Raw genomic sequence first — 19,022 nt, 5'->3', positions numbered from 1 at the left:
TCCCCTTGATAGTCACCCCAGCCAGTAAATAACCACCTTCTCTGCTTGTTGGTTAAGTGGCATGAGATACAGACTGTTGACAGTCAAGGGAACTATTATTTTACTCTCTGGTGGAGGCATTGGTCCCTTTGGAAGTAAGACTTGTACCATAGGACAAAGGTGCAAGGATGAGAAGAAATCTTTTCTAAAGGTGAGTCTTTAGGTGAATGAATGAGAAGAGCCACTTTTACTTCCCCTCTTGGTCCTTGGATGCAAAAAAAAAAGCAGCACCATAAACGGTGGCAGTTAGAAACAATTAATCTTATCTCTAGGACATTCAAAAATGTTATGTTCTGGGTATGTTGTGTCAACTGGGTAACTGGGTAAGAAACTATGGTTCTCCATCGTGGCTAAGTCAAGTCTCTTAGCACTAGCCCAGAGTTTTTCCTACTACATACAGCAAGTAAAATTTTTGCAGGTTGCCCATTTATGTCAGTTATACAAACATGGTAATTTTAGCCAGTAGCAAAGATCCCTACAGGTCAAAACTTTTGAATTACCACTGTGGTCCTGTTGACTAACAATAGAGCAACCAAGTCCATACTGACTCTAGCAGTTTACTGGCACCAAAAAGCCCATTTTAATCATGTCATTCCCCTACTAAGCAGTCCCAACACACTAAGTCTTTGAAATCATCTTGGCGGGGGGGGGGGGGGTTGTCTTAGAATTGAATCCATAGCCTTTGCACTGAGTTACAACCTCAGCCTGTGTTTTTTATTTTTATTTATTTTATTTTGAGACAGGACCTTGTTAAGTTACTATACTATGTAGACTGAACTCAAACTTGTGGTCCTCTGGCCCCAAACTCCCAGACTGCCGGATTATAGGCATGTACTGCACACTCAACTTCATCATCATTTAATGCAGTCTTCTACTGAACCTAGTTTTAAATTAATCAAAATGCTACAGCTAAAAATCAGACACTCTGCTAGGAACAGTAATGTCGTATCAATAAATTCATCATCAATCTCACTATAATCTTTCCATTCTGTTCTAGAACCCATACATTCTAATCTCAGCATATACAATATGATAAAAAAGTACAGTACATATAATCTTTTTAAAAAATTAAAGTAAGAGACACATTGCTGTTAATCCTACTTACAGTACTCCTCTCCTTGCTTCAAACACACTTATCCCATCATTCGAGCCACTGTCTGTAGCAATTCTGGAAGTTCTTTTCTGTGACTGTCTTCAGTTGTGCTGTCATAGCTACCACACTGTCCTGAATCACTTCCAAGCATTTACTTTTCATGGTCATTTTAACTTTGGGGAAAGAACTAGAAGTGTGCATGGTACAGACCCAGAGAATAAAGTGGAAGAGGACATACTGTAAAGTTTTCATGAGCCTGCCTTTCCCTTGGATGGTACTTGGCAGCAGCATTCACTGTATTTTTTGATCATATGTACCTGTTATATACACCCATGAAAGAAGAATTCCAGAATTTCTTCATAAAGTGGCAAGAATGATGGAATAAGTGTGGTTGAAAAGGAGTATTGTGGGGAGGATTAAAAGCAATGTACATTTTACTGTAATAAGTTTCTAAGATTTCAACATTCACCATCTATTTTGATCCCATCTCATCTTTTCAAGTTTTTGTTAATATAAATTAACCAAATCCTACAAATCTTTTGGTGTTTTAGCTGTATCTTGCCAGGTTGGATTTTCTACTTATCTTCTGGGCTGTGGTGTAATTTGGTGACATTTAGTCCTTAAAGAGGAATAAAATAGGATTGGGACAAGAATACATGTGCCACCCCCTATCTGGAAGATCACTACAGAGTCTCCAAGGAAGGTATGACTAACTTTAGTAGATGGAGAGAGGGGACTGTTTCTGCAGGAAGAGCTCAGCAGGGTTTGTAATTTGTAGGTACCAGGGTTCATTTGAATCTACCTAAAATGCTCCTCAAATTCTCAATATTTCATCTTATCCCATTAATGCTTAACTCTCGCCTAAGAATTCTGATATGGCTATTAATTCAACTTACAATGTAGTTCAGCCACCTGTAGTGCCTGATCCTTGGCTACAATAGCCCTGTGACTATAGGAAATGGAAAATCTATGGCAGTCACAGAAGAGCTCTGCTTCTTTGATTGAGACCTGAGGGAAAAAAATTAAACTATAAGATTGTTATTTGCTTTCCTTAAGCACTTCAGTGTTGCTTATGTGTGGATTTACCATAGCTTACATAATCTCAGATTCCTTTAATGATTTCTCAACTTCTCCACTGAATTCCTAACTCAAGCCCAGAGTGAAGTGACAAAGGTCTCCAAGGAAGATAGTACTGGCTTTAGCAGGACTGACTAGTGTAAGAGCCAGTTCTCTGGACCTTGGGGAAGGCAGGGCAGTGAGAACTCATCCAACAGGTACGGACCCGGTTCCTACTGCAGGGTCACCACAGGACATCAGGAGGCCCAACACTTCCCTGGAGTGCTGACAGCAGGAAGAAGCCTCAGCCTCTGCAGCTCAGAGGGCAGGAGGAACCTCATCTCACCGGGCTGCATGTCCACACACCACATAGCCTTGCAGAGTAACCTGGAGAAAGGCCAGCCCATATACATAGGGAAAACTGGCAGAATTGAATGTGACATCTGCCCAGAGGAAATCCTCCTTTATTTATGTATTTATTTTTTGGTACTGGGGATTGAACTCGGGTCCTTGTGCTTGCACAGCAGGCGGCGAAACCACTAAGCTAAATCCCCAGCCCAAAATCCTCCTTTAAATAAGAGGCACCAATATATGTTTATGGCCAAGCAGCTCACTATATTTTAAGGTGAAGCAGTTTGGGCATTACATTTATTTTAAACATCTTGGAATTGTTTTTTTCAGGTGATATGTGATGCATTTTTTTTTCACAACTTACTGAGTCTGTTTGATTTCATCTTCTCAACTGTTTAAAAGTATAACATGTTTTAATGGAAATTGCAAATTTGCCAGCGTCCTCTGTTGGGGCTCCTTTAAATCTACTATAATCATTTCTTTGGGTTGAAAATTCTTGTTTGCTCATACATTTCTAACCTACAATCAATCTGAAGACCAGGATACAATTTAAAAGCCCTAAAGTTCTAAATTAGAATATGAAATTTATTGTGTGGCTCCAGTGCAGTGCAAATTTTTCCATGACTTTACCCAGAAAACAGATGCCCCTCAATACCCTCATGGAGAAGCCCCATCATTACTGCGACTCTCTAAGTTGGAACAAAATGCACCCAAAGTTTCCTCTGACCTAGGACTTCTAGAAGGAGAACTGAAAGCAGCAGCCTGAAGCTTCCTGATTACGGTGTATATGAGCCTTCAGTGAACAAAGTGCACTCTCTCTCTAATAAGGTAGGTGCCAACTACTTGCTTTCCTTAGGGTTCCTCTCTGAGCACCACCAGGAAGATAAAAACATTCCCATCCTCAGCTCAGTAACTGTCCCTGAACAACGGGACAGACACTACCAACGAAGCACTGTGTGCAGGGGGCCCAGGGGCCATCTGATTGATAAGCAAGGGAGGCAGAATCCCTGACGGTCACTTTCATGAAAAGAAAATTAAGTAAAGGCAGAGACATCCTGAGGTTCCCCTCCAACTCCACCCTCAGCTAAGTATAACTGCAAGGCAGTCACTATTTTTAAAGCCCCATTTTATCTCAACAATAAAACAATGGATCAAATCATTCCCGTCCCCCCTTAGTAGCTTGGTAAGAGGATAAGTCAATGGTGATAGACAACTTAAGATACTTTCAATATTAACAGATGATATAAAAACCTACATAATTCTTAGTCATAGGCCACATTCATGAATCTTTTACAATCTCAAAAGGAGGCACAGAGTGGACAGACTGGAGTAGGGTCACCTCTCTAACACAAAGGGGGCTCTGCTTAGAATGTGGCAATAAAGCATTTCTCTCAGCTTCTGATTCCCTACCCTTATCAATAAGCCAAGGGTAACTCCCATTCTGTCTACCTTCCAGAGTTATCACAAAGATCAAAATCAGAACAGAATAATGGAGGTAAAAGCCCATGACTAACAAAGCAGAGAAAGTGTGTTACAAACTGTGAAAGTCTTAGTTATAAAGAAAGCAGCAGAACTCACAGGGCTGCTTCAACTCCAACACCCATGTCAAACACGGGACTTAGTGGCACAGAGGAAGTTGACTGGAGCCTCAGTACCTGATGGTGGTGCCTTGCAATCGGTCTATCTTCTTATTGAGCTCAGCAATGATGCTGTGGAGTTCCGTGATGCGTTCCTCATACCGCAGCGTCGTTCGCTCCTGGACATCCTCATGTTCTCTCATGAGGTGGGACTGCTCACACTGGGACCGAGAGAACAGGACAGAAGTGAAGATGAGGTGATGTACCTTTAGTCAATGATCCTACATTTTACGTCTTCAAACCATCACAGCCTCTATGCTGATTGTGCCCAAAGTAGAACACTTCTGCTCACTGCCCAGCACCCCAGGAGACACATCAACGGGACAGTTCTGTGATGCCCATGCCGGATATCTGAGGTGCTGCTTTTCCCGCACTCATTGTCTCTCTGGAAACCTTCTCTCAGCCATGGCACGGTCACCGTGGGCCTACCCAAGTCGTTTGCTTCCCCTTAGCCAACAAATGGGCAAGAGGCCCAAGCCAGGTCCATCAGATACCTTCCCTGGGAATCTGAATCTTGAGCAAAGGAACCTAAGATTGCATGGTATTGATTCATGAACTGCCTTGACGGACTGTCCTTTAGTTCCTACTGCTTATGTATTACTTTATGGCTGCTTAGTTTTCCCTTTACCAATTCAGTCCTTCTTTGCTGAAGTTTACCAGCTATTTTTCAACCAAATAACCCAAGTGACATGACAACGTGACTTATCTAGCTGGATTATGTGTGACTTTAATGCTTTCCAATATTCTTCCCAGGCCATCAACTCCCAAAAGGCAGGACAAAGTGCTTTCGGTATTTAACCCTAGCCTTTGGCACATGGCCTGGTTCACTGTAGGTGACCTAGAAGTGTTATGGAATGAATAAACTGCAATGTATCACACTGCCATGAAGGCTACTTTAAAGAAACAATGACAAAAGAGGCTGAAGAGCTTTCCTCACTCAGTGTTTGATGGACCAAGAGGCAGCAAATGCTATAAAAACATTTTTGTGGACAGAGTTTAAATCCTAAGGAATCTGTTCACTTTTTTCATTTCTCTCTACCCTTCTAAACCCCCACTTATCACTCTGGAGTTAATCTCATTTACAGAACAATGAATTTCTCCTCAGGGAAGGAGCAAGTGGTCTAGCTTGTGTCCTTGTCTACCACACCCAGCCTTAATTAATTTCCTGTCCAGTGGAGGAATTTTAATTTAATTTTCAACAAAGTTTTTCTAATGCCAAGATCCACATGTTTTTGCCAGCTTTATATTTTTGGGCCTGATAGCAGTCAGGGAAGGGTACTTTTTACCTACCTCTGTACTTTCAATGTCTCCCCCGTCCCTAGATCTGCCAAATTTCCAAAGGTGTAACTCAGGGAAGAAACCGAAAGATTTCACAGGCAAGCAGAATGCTATACTCAGCCTAGCTCAATACTGAAACAGAAGTACTCAACAAATACATCTGACAAACACATTGGTATAATTAACAGGGACCACATGTATGAACGTGACCTTCAAAAGTAGCTTGGCCAGGATAATGTAATTTCCTAGGAGTTACTCAAGGCTGCAGAAACAAGATCAGAGGCAACAAGGTTGTAGGGTGCTGTATCATAGAACTCAGTGGGTAGGTACCCTCAGAAAAATACTGCTGTGAACTACTGTTTTTAGTGACAACCTGAAACATCAAATAATATCCACTCAAGATCAGTATGTGGGAAAGAAGTGGAGCCAGAGGTGAGGATGAAGATGGAGTAAGAGCCACCTATAAAAGCTGGGAGTGTACCTCAGCAGCACAGTGCATATTTAGCATGTATGAGGCCCCGGGTTCAATCCTCAGCACCAAAAACAAAAAAGCCAGGCGGACGTGAAAGCTTTCCTAACAGAATGACAGGCCATGAACACTCTTTCCATGTATTTAGACCTTTTTTTTTTACCTACAATGGATCAAATTTTAAAAGAAGTTCATGAAAGCAAAGATTCTCAAGAACAGATTCCCCACATTTCACTGGAGTATAACATCAGCAGAACACTCTTCCTCTCAGTTCCCACAAAGTATCTATGAGCACTTGATATTGGTCTTATTACCATGCCCAAGCTGTGAGGTTGTCATGTACACAGGCATGCACAGTGGACACTTTCATCAGCTCCAGATCTTTTAATGATTACAGGATAATGCCCCCTCTTTGACCTGGACGCTGTCCATGCCATGACTCCTTCCTTCATTGCCATGTCGCTGGTTCCTCCTCTTTCGTTTTTTCACACTGAGTTCTTTAGGGCTAGAGTTTTATGTGAACTGTTTCCCCTTCCAAATTCAAAGAGCTCCCTCTCTCCCTTAATCCCTCACTTATTCTTCCTTCTTTATCATGTTTACAGATCAAAAGACCACTACCAACACCTACACAGGTAAGAAACTGCAAAATCCCAACAATGAGGGATGGGGGTCCAAGTGTTTATATAAGAAAATGGCACACGATAAACTGATAGCCACCAAAAGACAACCCTGGTGTCCTTGGGCACTTGTTATAGGCTGCCCAGGTTCCAGAGATACCAGATGGAGAGCAAGAGTATGAGGTCTGCTGCTGCACCGCCTCTGCCCATGCCTCTGGAAAATCAGCCTGGAGGGTACCCATAGGAACAGGAGACAACAGGAAGCCTGATGACTCAGTCAGGCAGAGCGAAAAGACTCATAATATATACTGGGAACTCAGAGGTTCACTTGGGAGTAGTAACAAAAATATATTGGAGAAAAAAATTCTCTTGGCTGAGTGCAGAGAAGTCTGGCTTACATTCCTATATTTTTCTTTAAGTATTTTTTTAATGGCAGAAAGTTCTATAGTTTAATACATCCTCTACAGATATCAGACAATTCTTGATTTCCCATGATGTCTACGAGACTTGCTGGGTGCAACAGGGGAGGTGATTATGACGCAGACTTTGAAGGGAACCAGGTTCACAGCATCCAAGTGGACTAAAACACTCTCAGACTTCTGGAGAACAAAAGCATGCACAGAAGTGGGGTGGTGAGAATAGATGGTAGAGTGCTGCCCTGGGCTTCTTTCCCCAGTGAAGACACAATCCTGGAAAAATCGCTGTCAAACCAATCCTAGCCCTAGATGCGTGAAAGGCTAAGATGGTTCATCGGTACAAATCAACTTCACTCCTTTGTGCACACTCATTGTATTCAGTCAAGGGTGAATCAATAATCTCAAAGCTCAGGGAAGGCCCCTTGAGTACCTCCAAGCTGTGGTGCAGGGAAAAGTGGAGCTACGCTCACCAAAGCAACAGTGGAGGAGGAAACAAGCTGCCGCCCACAGGAGCCACAGAGTCTGACAGAACAGCCTTGCTAAACAGCTCCACTAAACTGCACAAGAGTCAACTCCAGGAATGCAGCATGTTAGTGCAAGAGAGGTGGAAGGAGTGTGTGACACCAGCCAGACACAGTCATTCCAAGCACAATCACTGCCTGCCTGCTCTGGTGACATCCCACTTGGATAGGAATGGCCTGTTGAGGTGAAACCCAATTCTGTTACCATACTCTGGCATGGTTACCAACCCGGTGCCTCGGACCACACAGTTTCCACACCCTGGGAGGGCATTTTCTAATCTGGAAGGATGTGTAATTTCACAAGAACACAGGCTAGGCCAAGATCAATACCGCACCTCCATTTCAGCATCTCCTATGAACACGTTTCAGAAAAACTACATTTAGGAAGTTAATGAAGAAAACTAAACAGGAGAAAGGGGGCACTATTTTTACGATTATGAGTTACTATTCCATAAATCCTGAATTTAAAAATTTTTATATCTATCTCCTAAAATATCTATCACTCCTTTATGGTGTCATTCCTTTTTGAAATGTACAATACACCATTGTTATCTATTGTTTCCCTACTATACAATAGCACACTTTTACACTGAAACTTAGTAACCACTGATCAACCTCCCCACCTCTTCCTCTCTCCCTAGCCCAAGCCTATGGTAATCACCTATGAAAAGGCTGTCCTTTCTCCAGTGCAAGCTCTTGGTACCTTCATACAAAATCATCTGGCTATAGATAGGAGGTTTGCTTCCAGGGTCTCTGTTTTGATCCACTGGTTTATATGCCTGTCTTTAGTCAGTGTCGTGCTGTCTTGATTACTACAGTTTTGTACTCTCTTTTTAGGCTTCTTTTCACCAGAGATTCTTTTGGTGATTCTAGATAAATTTCACAACTATTATTCCAGTTCTGTGAAGAATGTCACTGGTGTTTGATAGGAATGCTTTGGGCGAGGGCTGGGGATGTAGTTCAGTGGCACCACACCTGCCTGACAAGCGCAGGGTCCTGAGTTCAATTGGCGGTAACCCCCCCCCCGCCCCCGCCCCGCCGCAAAGACTGCTTTGGGTACTATGGACATTTTAACAATATTGATCTTTCAATTCAGGAAGATAGGATATCTTTCCATTTCTTGCATCTTTGCTTTTTTTTATCAGTGCTTTATAGCTTTCAGTATGTAGAGCTATTACCCATTTGGTTAAATTTATTCCTAAATATTTATTTATTGGTAGCTATTGTAAAGGGGATTGCTTTCTGAGCTTCAGGTTCAGATAATCTGCTATTTACCACTGGTTTTTGTATCCTGCAACTCTGTTAAATTCATTAGTTCTAACAGGTTTTTTGGTGGAATTTTGGGGATTACCTAATACATATAAGATAATTTGCAAACTGACATTTTGACTTCTTCCTTTCTAGTCTGGATATCCTTCCTTCCCTCCAACCTTCGTTTTTTGTTTTCCTCTCTCTTTTGCTTGTTTGTCTGCACAGGCTGCTCTTGAGCTCCTGGGCCTAAGTGATCCTCCTACTTCAGCCACCCAAGTACTAGATGTACAACTATGCACCATCACACCAGGCTTTGGAAGTTATTTCTTTCTCTTGCTTGACTGCTCTAGTTAGGACTTCCAGTAGCACAGTAAGTAAAAGTGGTGAAAGTATCTCTGTCTTGTTCCAGACCTTAGAGAGAAAACTTTTGGGTAGTCTTCATTCAGCATAATGTAACTGTTAGCTTATTATAGCTGTATATGTATCACGTTGAGGTACATTCTTTCTGCATCTAATTTGTTCAGTGTCTTTACCATGAAGAGATGTTTAATTTTATTGTGTCTTTATTGTATCAACTGAGATAACTTCATGTTTTTGTTTTTGCTGTGCTAGGGATCAGTCCTGTAAGTACTCTACCACTGAGCTATACCCCGAGGCCCTGATCATAAGCTTTTCATCTTTTCAATATTCGATTCAATTTGTTAGCATTTTGTTGAGGATTTCTGAATCTATCTTTATCAAGAATACTGGCCTATCTTTATCAAGAATACTGGCCTATCTTTTTTGTTTGTTTTATCCTGATCTGGCTTGGGTATCAGGGTAATGGTGACCTTGTAGAATGTGTTTGAAAGAATCCCTTACTCTTCTATACTTAGGAATAACGTAAGGAGAATTGGAATTAGTTCTTTAAATATTTGGTAAAATTCAGCAGTGAAGCTGGCTGGTCCCAGGCATTTCTTTGATGGAGATTTTATTACAGATTTAATCTCACTACTTGTTCCTGGTCTGTTCTTTTTTTTTGGTACCGGGGATCGAACTCGGGTCCTTGCGCTTGCAAGGCAGGTGGCAGAACCACTGAGCTAAATCCCTGGCCCTCCTGGTCTGTTCTTAAGCTTTTCTATTTCTTCGTGATTCAATCTTAGAAAACTATACGTATATAGGAATCTGTCCATCTCTTCTAGGTGATTCAGTTTGTTGGCATATAGTTGTTCATAATTTCTAGTGATCCTTTATATTTTTTGTGGTATTAGTTGTAATGCCTCCCTTTTCATCTCTGATTCTTGTGTTCTCTCTTGCTTGGTCTAGATAAGGGCCAATTTTGTCAATTTTGCTTATCTTTACAAAGAAGCAGGGCTTTGTTTCATTGTTTTTTTTTCAAATGTTCTTGCTGGGCATGAGGACACACCCCAGTAATCCCAGCACTCAGGAAGCTGAGGCAGGACAACCATGAGCTTGAGGCCAGCCTGGGTTATACAGTGACTTCAAGGAGAGCCTGAATTACATAGTGAGACCTTGTTTCAAAAAAACCAAAAGGTCTCTTCTTTCCTTTATCTTTCCTCTATTCTTCATTTCTTTCCTTCTAATTCTGGATTTGGTTTGTTCTTGTTTTCTAGTTTCATGTGATACAGTTGTTGGTTAGAGATTTTTTTTTAATGTAGACATTGTTTTCTATAAACTTCCCTTTTAAAATTGCTTTTGCTATATATCCCACAGGTCTTGGTATGTTATATCTCCATTTCCAGTTGTTCCAAATTTTTAAAAGAAATTTTTTCAACTTTTACATTGTAAATTTAAGCATGTTAAGATTTTGTAAATAAATGATAGAAGAATCATTCATTTTTTTCATAAGTCCATTAACATAATTCTTTTTCAAATGGTAGTCGTTGCTCTCCAGTATTTTCTTGTGCATGAGGGGCTCTACCAAGAAGAGCACATGGAAGTAAGTACATCATATCAGCATCAGTGCCCTGGGGAAGCCAGCGGGGCTCTTCAGCAGAAGTTCGGTTTGGCTCCATCATCACATGGTGGGATTATACTTCCCTCTCCCTTGAGGTTAAATACAGCCACTGACTCATTCTGGTCAATGAGATATGAGTGAATATACACCATTTTTGTAGAAGCAATTAAAACACCTGTAAGATTTGTCACATTCGATTACCCAGGTCACGATTACTAGTGATATTCCAGATGGCAGAGTTCATTAACTTGGGAGCCAGGATGAGGTCAATATAACAGAGTCCCCTGCCAGACACATTAGGCTCCTAGTAAGAATCAAAAAACAAACCATTGATATTTTAAGACATTGAAAATTTGGAGTTATCACTGAATATCATCATTGATGAGATCATTTTATAGATGAGAAAACATTAAATGTGAAGAGACTACTGTAACCTAGATGACAGAAACCTCCAAAAAAATTTCCTATTCCTGTTTAGTTCATCAGTGGATTGAGATATAGTCACACTGCCTCCAACCCTCTACTTCTTTCTCTCCCAGCTTCCTATGAACTTATCTCTTCACCATTTGCCAAGATCTCCAGAGATACTGTGGTCTTGTAGCCTGCAATTCTTCCAATAAACTCCAGGAAACATGAATATCATGCCTGACTATACCAAATAAGAGCTGGGAAGACCCAAATGGCTCCCTCCTTAACCCCCTACAAGGACAAAAACAAGACACAAAAGAGTGTGAAATAGGGCACACCAGCTTCCCCTTCCCTGCCAGCTTTAGCTACCCAAGTAAATTACACAGTTAATACTTACTTAGTTTCTAAGGACATCAGCAGCAGCTTCTACAAGTCAGGCATTTCTTCTATTGCATAGAAACACCTCATACAATTTCAGGCGAATAAGATATGAAATTGTTTCAAACAACATGCTCCTGCTTTGTTTGTTTTTTTTTCATTCTTCTCCTTTCTCCCAGCCTAAGTTCAATTTTTAACTGATAGTTCTATGCAGTACAGTCAGAAAGCCAGCAGTTGCAATATCTTACCCGCCACAAATTTATAGAGGTCAATATCATGAGAAGCCTAGATTTTTCCTGCAACTACAGACTTGCAGTTTAAAAGGAAAAAAAGATTGAGATTAGATATAATAAAATTTTGATTTGCCTGAATTTCTTGTGGTACTTAATATACACCCTGATCCTAGCTCTCTTATCATGCTGAGGAAGCAAATTTAAAATCTATATAAATACTTGTGTCTATCCACAGAAACTGGCAGAACTGCCTATATGCAAACATGTTTAATAAAAACAAGCAATATCATCATTTCAACCACTGAGACTAAAACCCTATAGGCTCATCTCTTAGTGGTGCGATATAGGGGTAAAGTCTGCCTTGAAACAGACAGCCCAAGAGCATGAGCTCTTGTTGGAAAAACACCATGCAATGTGATGATGCTAAGGAGCTTTATGGTTTTGTTAATGCTCTTCACCAGGTTTTATCATACTCCACAGAGGCCACTGATCTTTAATCATCACATTAGTCTCAGCTGTCAAAACCTAAGAACATTATGAGCTGGATTCTTGAAAAATGCAATGCCATCATTAATGTGTTAACCTCAACCATCCTGTGTCGGGGGTCAGAACCACTCCCTTTTAAATATGCTGAGATGTGCTCTGGCCATCTGAGAAATGCAAATTTAAACAACACTAAGATTCCATCTTACTCCAGAAAACATGGCAATCATTAACAAATGCTGGTGAGGCTGTGGTGAAAAAGGAACCCATGATTAGTGGGGATGTAAACTAGTACAACCATTATGGAATTAGTATGGAGATTTCTCAGTGAACTGAAATTAGAAATTCCATACGACCCAGAAATTCTGCTCCTAGGTATCTTGTCCAAAGAGTTTAAGACATCATACTGAGGAGAAACATGCATATCAATGTTTATAGCAGCACAACTCGTAATAGCTAAATCCTGAAATAGCCCATATACCCAGCAACAGATGATTGGATAAAGAAAATGTGGTGTCTATATATATAATGGTATGTTATTCTGCTATAAAGAATGGCAGATTTGAGACATTTGTTGGGAAATACAATGTTGAGTGAAATAAACCAGATACACAAGCTTATATACCATATGGTATCTCTCATTTGAGTGAGGCAATGTACAAACAAAGAGAATAGTAAGGATGGATAGAAGGGGAGAAGGAGATGGTTCTCCAGTAGTAGGAAAGTGGTCCAAGGGAAAAAGCACAATGGGTAAAGAGAGGGGGAGCGGAAATAAGTAGAACAAAAATATGCCCTGTATAGGAACCTAATAACCTCAATTAACGTGAACAATATATGCCATAACATGAGCTAAGATTAATAATATCAACAAGAATGAAAAATGGGATGGAGACGGAGGGGGAGGGAAGGGGATTAAAAAACAAACAAGCTGTATTATGTATATGTAACCACTCATCTAGATGATTGCAAATGGCATGAATTATAAACATGAACAAATTAAATAAATAAGCAAGCTGAGATGTGACGTTCTCAGGGTCATGCTAGGTTGGTGACAACTACTAATACTACTTGGATTATTCCATCCCCACTCTGCCTTGGTCCTCCTAGGAGCAAGGTGGGTGGGACACCAAGCCAGTTAAACAAAGACAAATACAAATGCCATTAAGGTAGGGCCAGAGGAATAAGCTCAGCGCGGCACCATACCTGCCTGGCAAGTGCAAGGCCCTGAGTTTGATCCCCGGTACTGGAAAAAACAAAACAAAACAAAACAAAAAATGCCATTAAGGAGCAAAATAACTAGAGCACTTTACCAAAGAGCAAACACAAGTAAGAAAGGATGGGAGAGAGGTAGACCCTAGCAAAGAAAATATTTGCAAATTATATCTTTATCTCAGAAAATAATTTAGAAAAGGCATTAACTGTATGGTCTTTCATGAAAACTGTTATGTTTTCTTCCTGAAAGCAAAGAGGTAGAAAATTCAGATTTGCTTTTCAAGGATAGAGAGCTTAGAAATAGATTTTAAAGGGACTCATAAGCTTCTTTTGTGTATCCACTTCTGTAGTACTTGAAAATGCAGTAAGTTAATTTAAAATAATTGTTGGCACTAAATACATAGCAGATATGCTGAAAAAAAATCAAATCAGGGCTGTATACAGTCTTAGCCAGTTTCCCACAATGCTGTCCCCACTGGGTTGTTGACTTTGGTGTAGATGCGTGTACAAGTCTGTGCACCTGTTCAGTTTGGGAGGTGTGAATATTTTTTGCAGTCAGTAACTTCATAGCAATTTGTTACCCAACAACGGAAAACCAACACAAACATACTTTGTCTTCTCCACCACGATCATATTGGGCTCCTTTACCTAGCTCTTCCCTTCCTCTGAGTCACTAAACTCAAAATCCCACTTAAAGATTGATCTCATGACTATATATAATGAATGTTCTTTTATTTGAAGACTTCCAGTCACCACTAATAATTATTCAACAGATGGTGAAGCTCTTTTTATAATGTCTGATGATTATAACCACCATTTACATGTTACATTTTAATCATAGCACTACAATATTTAGAGAGTTGGTAAAACTTGTGACAGCCACAGAACATAAATTTTCACATGAATTTGCTCTCCTACAAACTAGAAAAGCCTCAAACATGAATCACTTAACAAGTCGTATGACACAGAAAGCACAGTGTTATCCTTTCATTGTATTTATTTTTTCTAGAATAAATAAATCCTTAAAAGAGGTATGAGATGGCAAGCCTGATATTTTCTCATGTTTTCTTTCCTGAGTCCTAGTTCTGAAACTGGGAACATCTCTAGTGAAAGAAGTAGAGGGTAATTTTTAAGTTTATTTAGTGCAATAAGGTAAAAATGAGTGAATGGCACTGTGACATCACCATTGCCCTCAGGGATAAAACCAGCCATCCCAAGCCATTCCTTGAAAATGGCTCAAGTACATGTAACTCTAAAAGGAGCTGAGCCAATCCTTGGCACAGTAGAGGAAAGTGTTCTAGCATCATCTCAACATTTTCTGCCAGGTGGCTTTCTCTTTACAGGTTTAAATCCTAATAAATACTTTGCCGGTCCCCTCTTAAGATCTAAGATTGTGATACATGCCAGCTTCCAGGTGAAAGGTGCACAATTATCTTTCATTTAAAAAATTCTCACTAATAGCAATTAACATTAGTTAGCTTTGGATGGGTGTAAAACAAAAAAGTTTCTTATAACTGGGAGGTAATTTATGTATTAGTACATGTTTGCAGAACATAATATTCACATTCCTTGTGGGGGAGAGAAGGCCTGCAACCCCCAGGCGTGCTCTGCACATTCCAGTCTCTATCTGTACTCTCTTCATAATGGTACCTCTGCCTGGCGTGGAGTGCCTTCTCTTTACTCTCCATCCCACTGGGCTCAGCCATTCTTCAAAGATCATCTCACATGCTGCCTCTTTTGTTTGTTTTACTTTTTTTAATAGTATATCTTTGTGATACACAATGTTTGCATACTTTTGGGAAACTGGTACATGTACAGAACACATCTTAATTTCTTTTTCATTCCCTTTCCCTTCCCTCCCTCCCCTCTGAAATCTTCTCTTGATCCCCCCTTTTTTGTACGTTTGCAGTATGTTTACATTCCTTTTGTAGAGTTGGTACATGCACATAACATATCTTAATTCCTTTTTCATCTCCTTTCTCTCTTTCTCCCCTCTCTCCATCTTTTTTTTTTCCTCCATCTCTTGATCCTCTTATTTCAGAAAGATCTGATACCCTACTTCCTATTATCTTTTATTTTGCTCTTTCTTTAGACTTTGGGTTTCTCATACAAGAGAAACTATGTTACTTAAACTTGTGTGATTTATTTCACTTAAAATTATGATCTCAAGGTGCATCCATTTTCCTACAAATGACTCACATTTATCTTTCTTTAGGGCAGAGTAGTACTCCATTGTATGGAAATACCACGTTTTCATTATCCATTCATCTTTTGATGGACATATTGCCTGCTTCCAAGATTTAGCTATTATGAACTGTGGTGCTATAAACATGGCTATGCATGTATCACTATACATGTTACCTTTAACTCTTTGGGGAAGAGTTAAAGAGTTAAAAATAACCACTTTTAGCTGGGTATGATGGCACACATCTGTAATCTCAGCACTGTAGGAGTCTGAGGCACAGTGATCACAATTTCAAGGCTGGGCCACTTAGCAGCTTAATGTGAAGCTGACTCAAAATAAAAAATAACAACGGGTAAGGATGTAGCTTAGTGCAAATGCTTGGGGTTCAACGCCCAGTACTGGCAGGGAAAAAACAAAAACAAAAACCCTCCAATATTTTAAAACAAATGTATTAAAGAAAAGCATTTAAAAAGATTCAATTTATCAGGCACAACCATACAAACATTACAACACTGTTTTACAAATTTATTCAATCACTTATCTTATTGCTTTTATAATCAGAAGGAAAATATTTTAAATAAAATTTCCGTCTAAGTAAAAACGTAACATTTTCAGCAAGTGTAACATCTTATAGTGAGAACAGGCACTGGTGGGCTTGAGAAGCTATTCACACGACTTTGGGCAAGGTCCTAATCTCCCTGGGTTGCCCATCTAATGTAGGAGCAGACGATCCTAAGTACAAAGGCTCTTCCTCATTATTCCACCTCACTCAATCTGTGATTATGAGATGAGAGTTTTCAAAAAACTTTTGCAGTCCATTCTAGGATAGCTGTAGCAGTGTTTTTTGGTTTTTGGTTTTTTTGGTACTAGGGATCAAACTCGGGACCTTGCACTTTGCAAGGCAGGTGTGGGAACACTGAGCTATATCCCCAGTTCCTATCGCAGTCTTTTAAAAAACGTTCTATGAATTCTCATATAACATCTACACAGAAAAAGGAAAGGCGTGGAGTCAAGGTGTTCCCTTGAATAACAAAGGACAGGCAGGTAAGGATAAACCAAAACCATCCATAGATTTGTGTGGCATTACTTAAGCTGGACAGGCAGAATCAGAGAGAAACAAGGTTGATAGATCCAAGAACTGGAGAATCCCAAATAACCAGAAGATGCTCACAGAAAAGTAAGGAAGCCAATCAAAAAATAGTAGCTGGGGTCATGGGGGGATACAAGTCTTATAAGACTGTGTACGAGCTTGCAAGGGACCTACAGAAAAAAGCTGAAGTCCAGTCCCGAGCTTTCAATAATGGCATTGGGGCTCCCTTCCAGGAGGAGACACTGGTGGGAGGAGAACCAAAACTGAGCAGGCTGGGGATAACAGAGACAAAAGAAGAAAATATCTAGATAAAAATTAGGAAAAGAAACAGAGCCAGGAAGCATCTAAAAGCAGGCTGCCATACTTTTTACTTCAAGAAAACAACATAAGGCTAAGAAAGCTCTCTGACCAGGAAAAAAAGAGCCTTCTTATATCCTACCTCCAAAAAATTCAATTAAACAGTTCAATTTTTCCTATTAAAAAAGTATTGAAGTCAAATTCCATTCAATGTAATAAGAGAACAGAATAACATCTTTATGAACCATGAAAGCATGCCACAAAACCTCAAACAGAATAAAAATTAAAATACAAAAATAGCTATCTTAAAGACTTTAAGGAAATGCATGAGACATAATCGAACAAAATTCAGAATTAGAAAATTTCAGAAAGTAAAAGCACTCAGAAAAGAATTAGAAGATAAAAATGCATGTCAGAAATGAATATTAAACTAGAAGGCACAAAAGAAGAATACAAAATATCATGTAATAACCTCAAGAGAAACACAAAAAACATTACATTTTAAGAAGGAGGAAATATAAAGGATTTGAGAGAGTGCACTTTAAAGATAAAGATGATCTAACATACAAATAACAGGAGTCCACGGAGACCCATCTTTTGTAAATGGGACGTGGACCAAAAGATGGAGAGAGGAGGTAGGGAAAGGGAAGGGAATGAAAAAGGAATTGAGATGTGTGACATACCTGTACCAGCTTCTCACAAGGAATGTTAATACTGTGTACTGCAAAACATGCTAATCAAATATAAAAATTGAATAAAAAAGAAAACCAAAGGAATAAAACCAATATTAAGCAATGTAATTTTTAAAAAATTCTCTGAAATAAAAGATAACTGTAATATATAATCAGAGAATATACAGCAAACCTGAAAATATCAGATCATAATGAGAATAATTAAGACTTACTACAGTAAAATTATGAGAAGAAGGAAGGAAGGGAGGGAGGGAGAGGGGAAAAGGGAACGAGGGAAGCAGGGAGAAAGGGAGGCTGGGAAGGAAGGAGGAAGGGAGGAGGGAAAGAATCCTCTGACTATCTAGAATAAGCACTATCTTGAAAGGGTAAAAGAGATTATCATCAGACTCTGACAGCAACACTCTATGCCAAAAGACAATAAAAAAACAAATTCCAGGAAAGAACACATGAGTCAAGAACTTTACATCCAGCAAAGTGCTCAAGTATAAGGGCAAGAGATACATTGTTATTAACAAGCAAGAATGTTAGAGACATTATTCCTACAAGTGCACTTGGAACAATCTAAAAAATAAGCTTCAGGCAAAATAAATACATATTGAATTTAAAATAGGTACTGACACAAGAATGCTGGTGATCATTAAACATATCAATACTTGTAGAACACAAATAAGAATCAATGGTCATTTGGTCCGGTGGGATCAATATAGTTCAACTGCAAAAACTTGAGAGAATGAAAACATAAAAGAAAAAAATTAAGTTCTCAGCAACTACATTGGTTATAGTGACATTAATGTTATTCTTCTGAGACTGAATATAACATGGGATAAAACAAAAGAATGCTTATGGAATGGAATATTCTAATTCTATCATCATCTGTAACCTCAATAAGTAGGATTTTTAAGTATGAAAAAAATGAAGATCAGAAATTGAGCAAAAATATGCAGTAGTCTCATTTTCATTAGTGGTATTAATTAGTATGAATTCCTAAGGCTCTCTCTCTCTCTATATATATACATTTTAAATTTTATAGTGCTTATTATATACCATTATATATAAGTTAGTAAATAACTTCTTTGCTCTGTCTACAACAGAAACCTACATACAATGAACCACCAAGAATAAGTACCCAGTACCCAGTCAGTGGTCTTGAAAGTCTCATTTCCTGCCGAAGAAAACTATGGCTACTTGGAGAATGGTTAACTCTATGTTTGGGGCAAGAAATATACACTAGGAGCCTGGTATAACTACTCACTCAGTTCAGGCCATAAGACTCAGGAGCCAACTCAAAGAGCCTCTCACTACTAAAAACAATGTAATTTGAGCTTCTGTATGGAAAACAATTACAAAGGGTTGAAATCC

The 19,022-nt window shown here is 39.4% G+C and overlaps 1 protein-coding gene across 10 annotated transcripts in view; it reads right to left on the bottom strand.

The window, feature by feature from the left end:
• Nucleotides 1-19,022, bottom strand: part of Mcc (MCC regulator of Wnt signaling pathway) — a 425,319-nt gene that overhangs the window by 86,557 nt on the left and 319,740 nt on the right. For all 10 annotated transcript variants that reach the window (XM_087194482.1, XM_087194483.1, XM_021238432.2 and 7 more), the window contains one exon: nt 4,195-4,337. In XM_087194482.1, the coding sequence (XP_087050608.1) occupies nt 4,195-4,337 (143 nt within the window). The remainder of the gene's footprint in view (nt 1-4,194; nt 4,338-19,022) is intronic.

The sequence above is a fragment of the Heterocephalus glaber genome, unplaced genomic scaffold (assembly GCF_053883595.1).
Source record: "Heterocephalus glaber isolate CG9 unplaced genomic scaffold, H.glaber_assembly_v1.0 deba00001606, whole genome shotgun sequence".
Classification (NCBI taxonomy): Eukaryota; Metazoa; Chordata; class Mammalia; order Rodentia; family Bathyergidae; genus Heterocephalus; species Heterocephalus glaber.
Note: the sequence above shows the minus strand (reverse complement) of the source record. Positions and strands in the feature narration are given on the sequence as shown.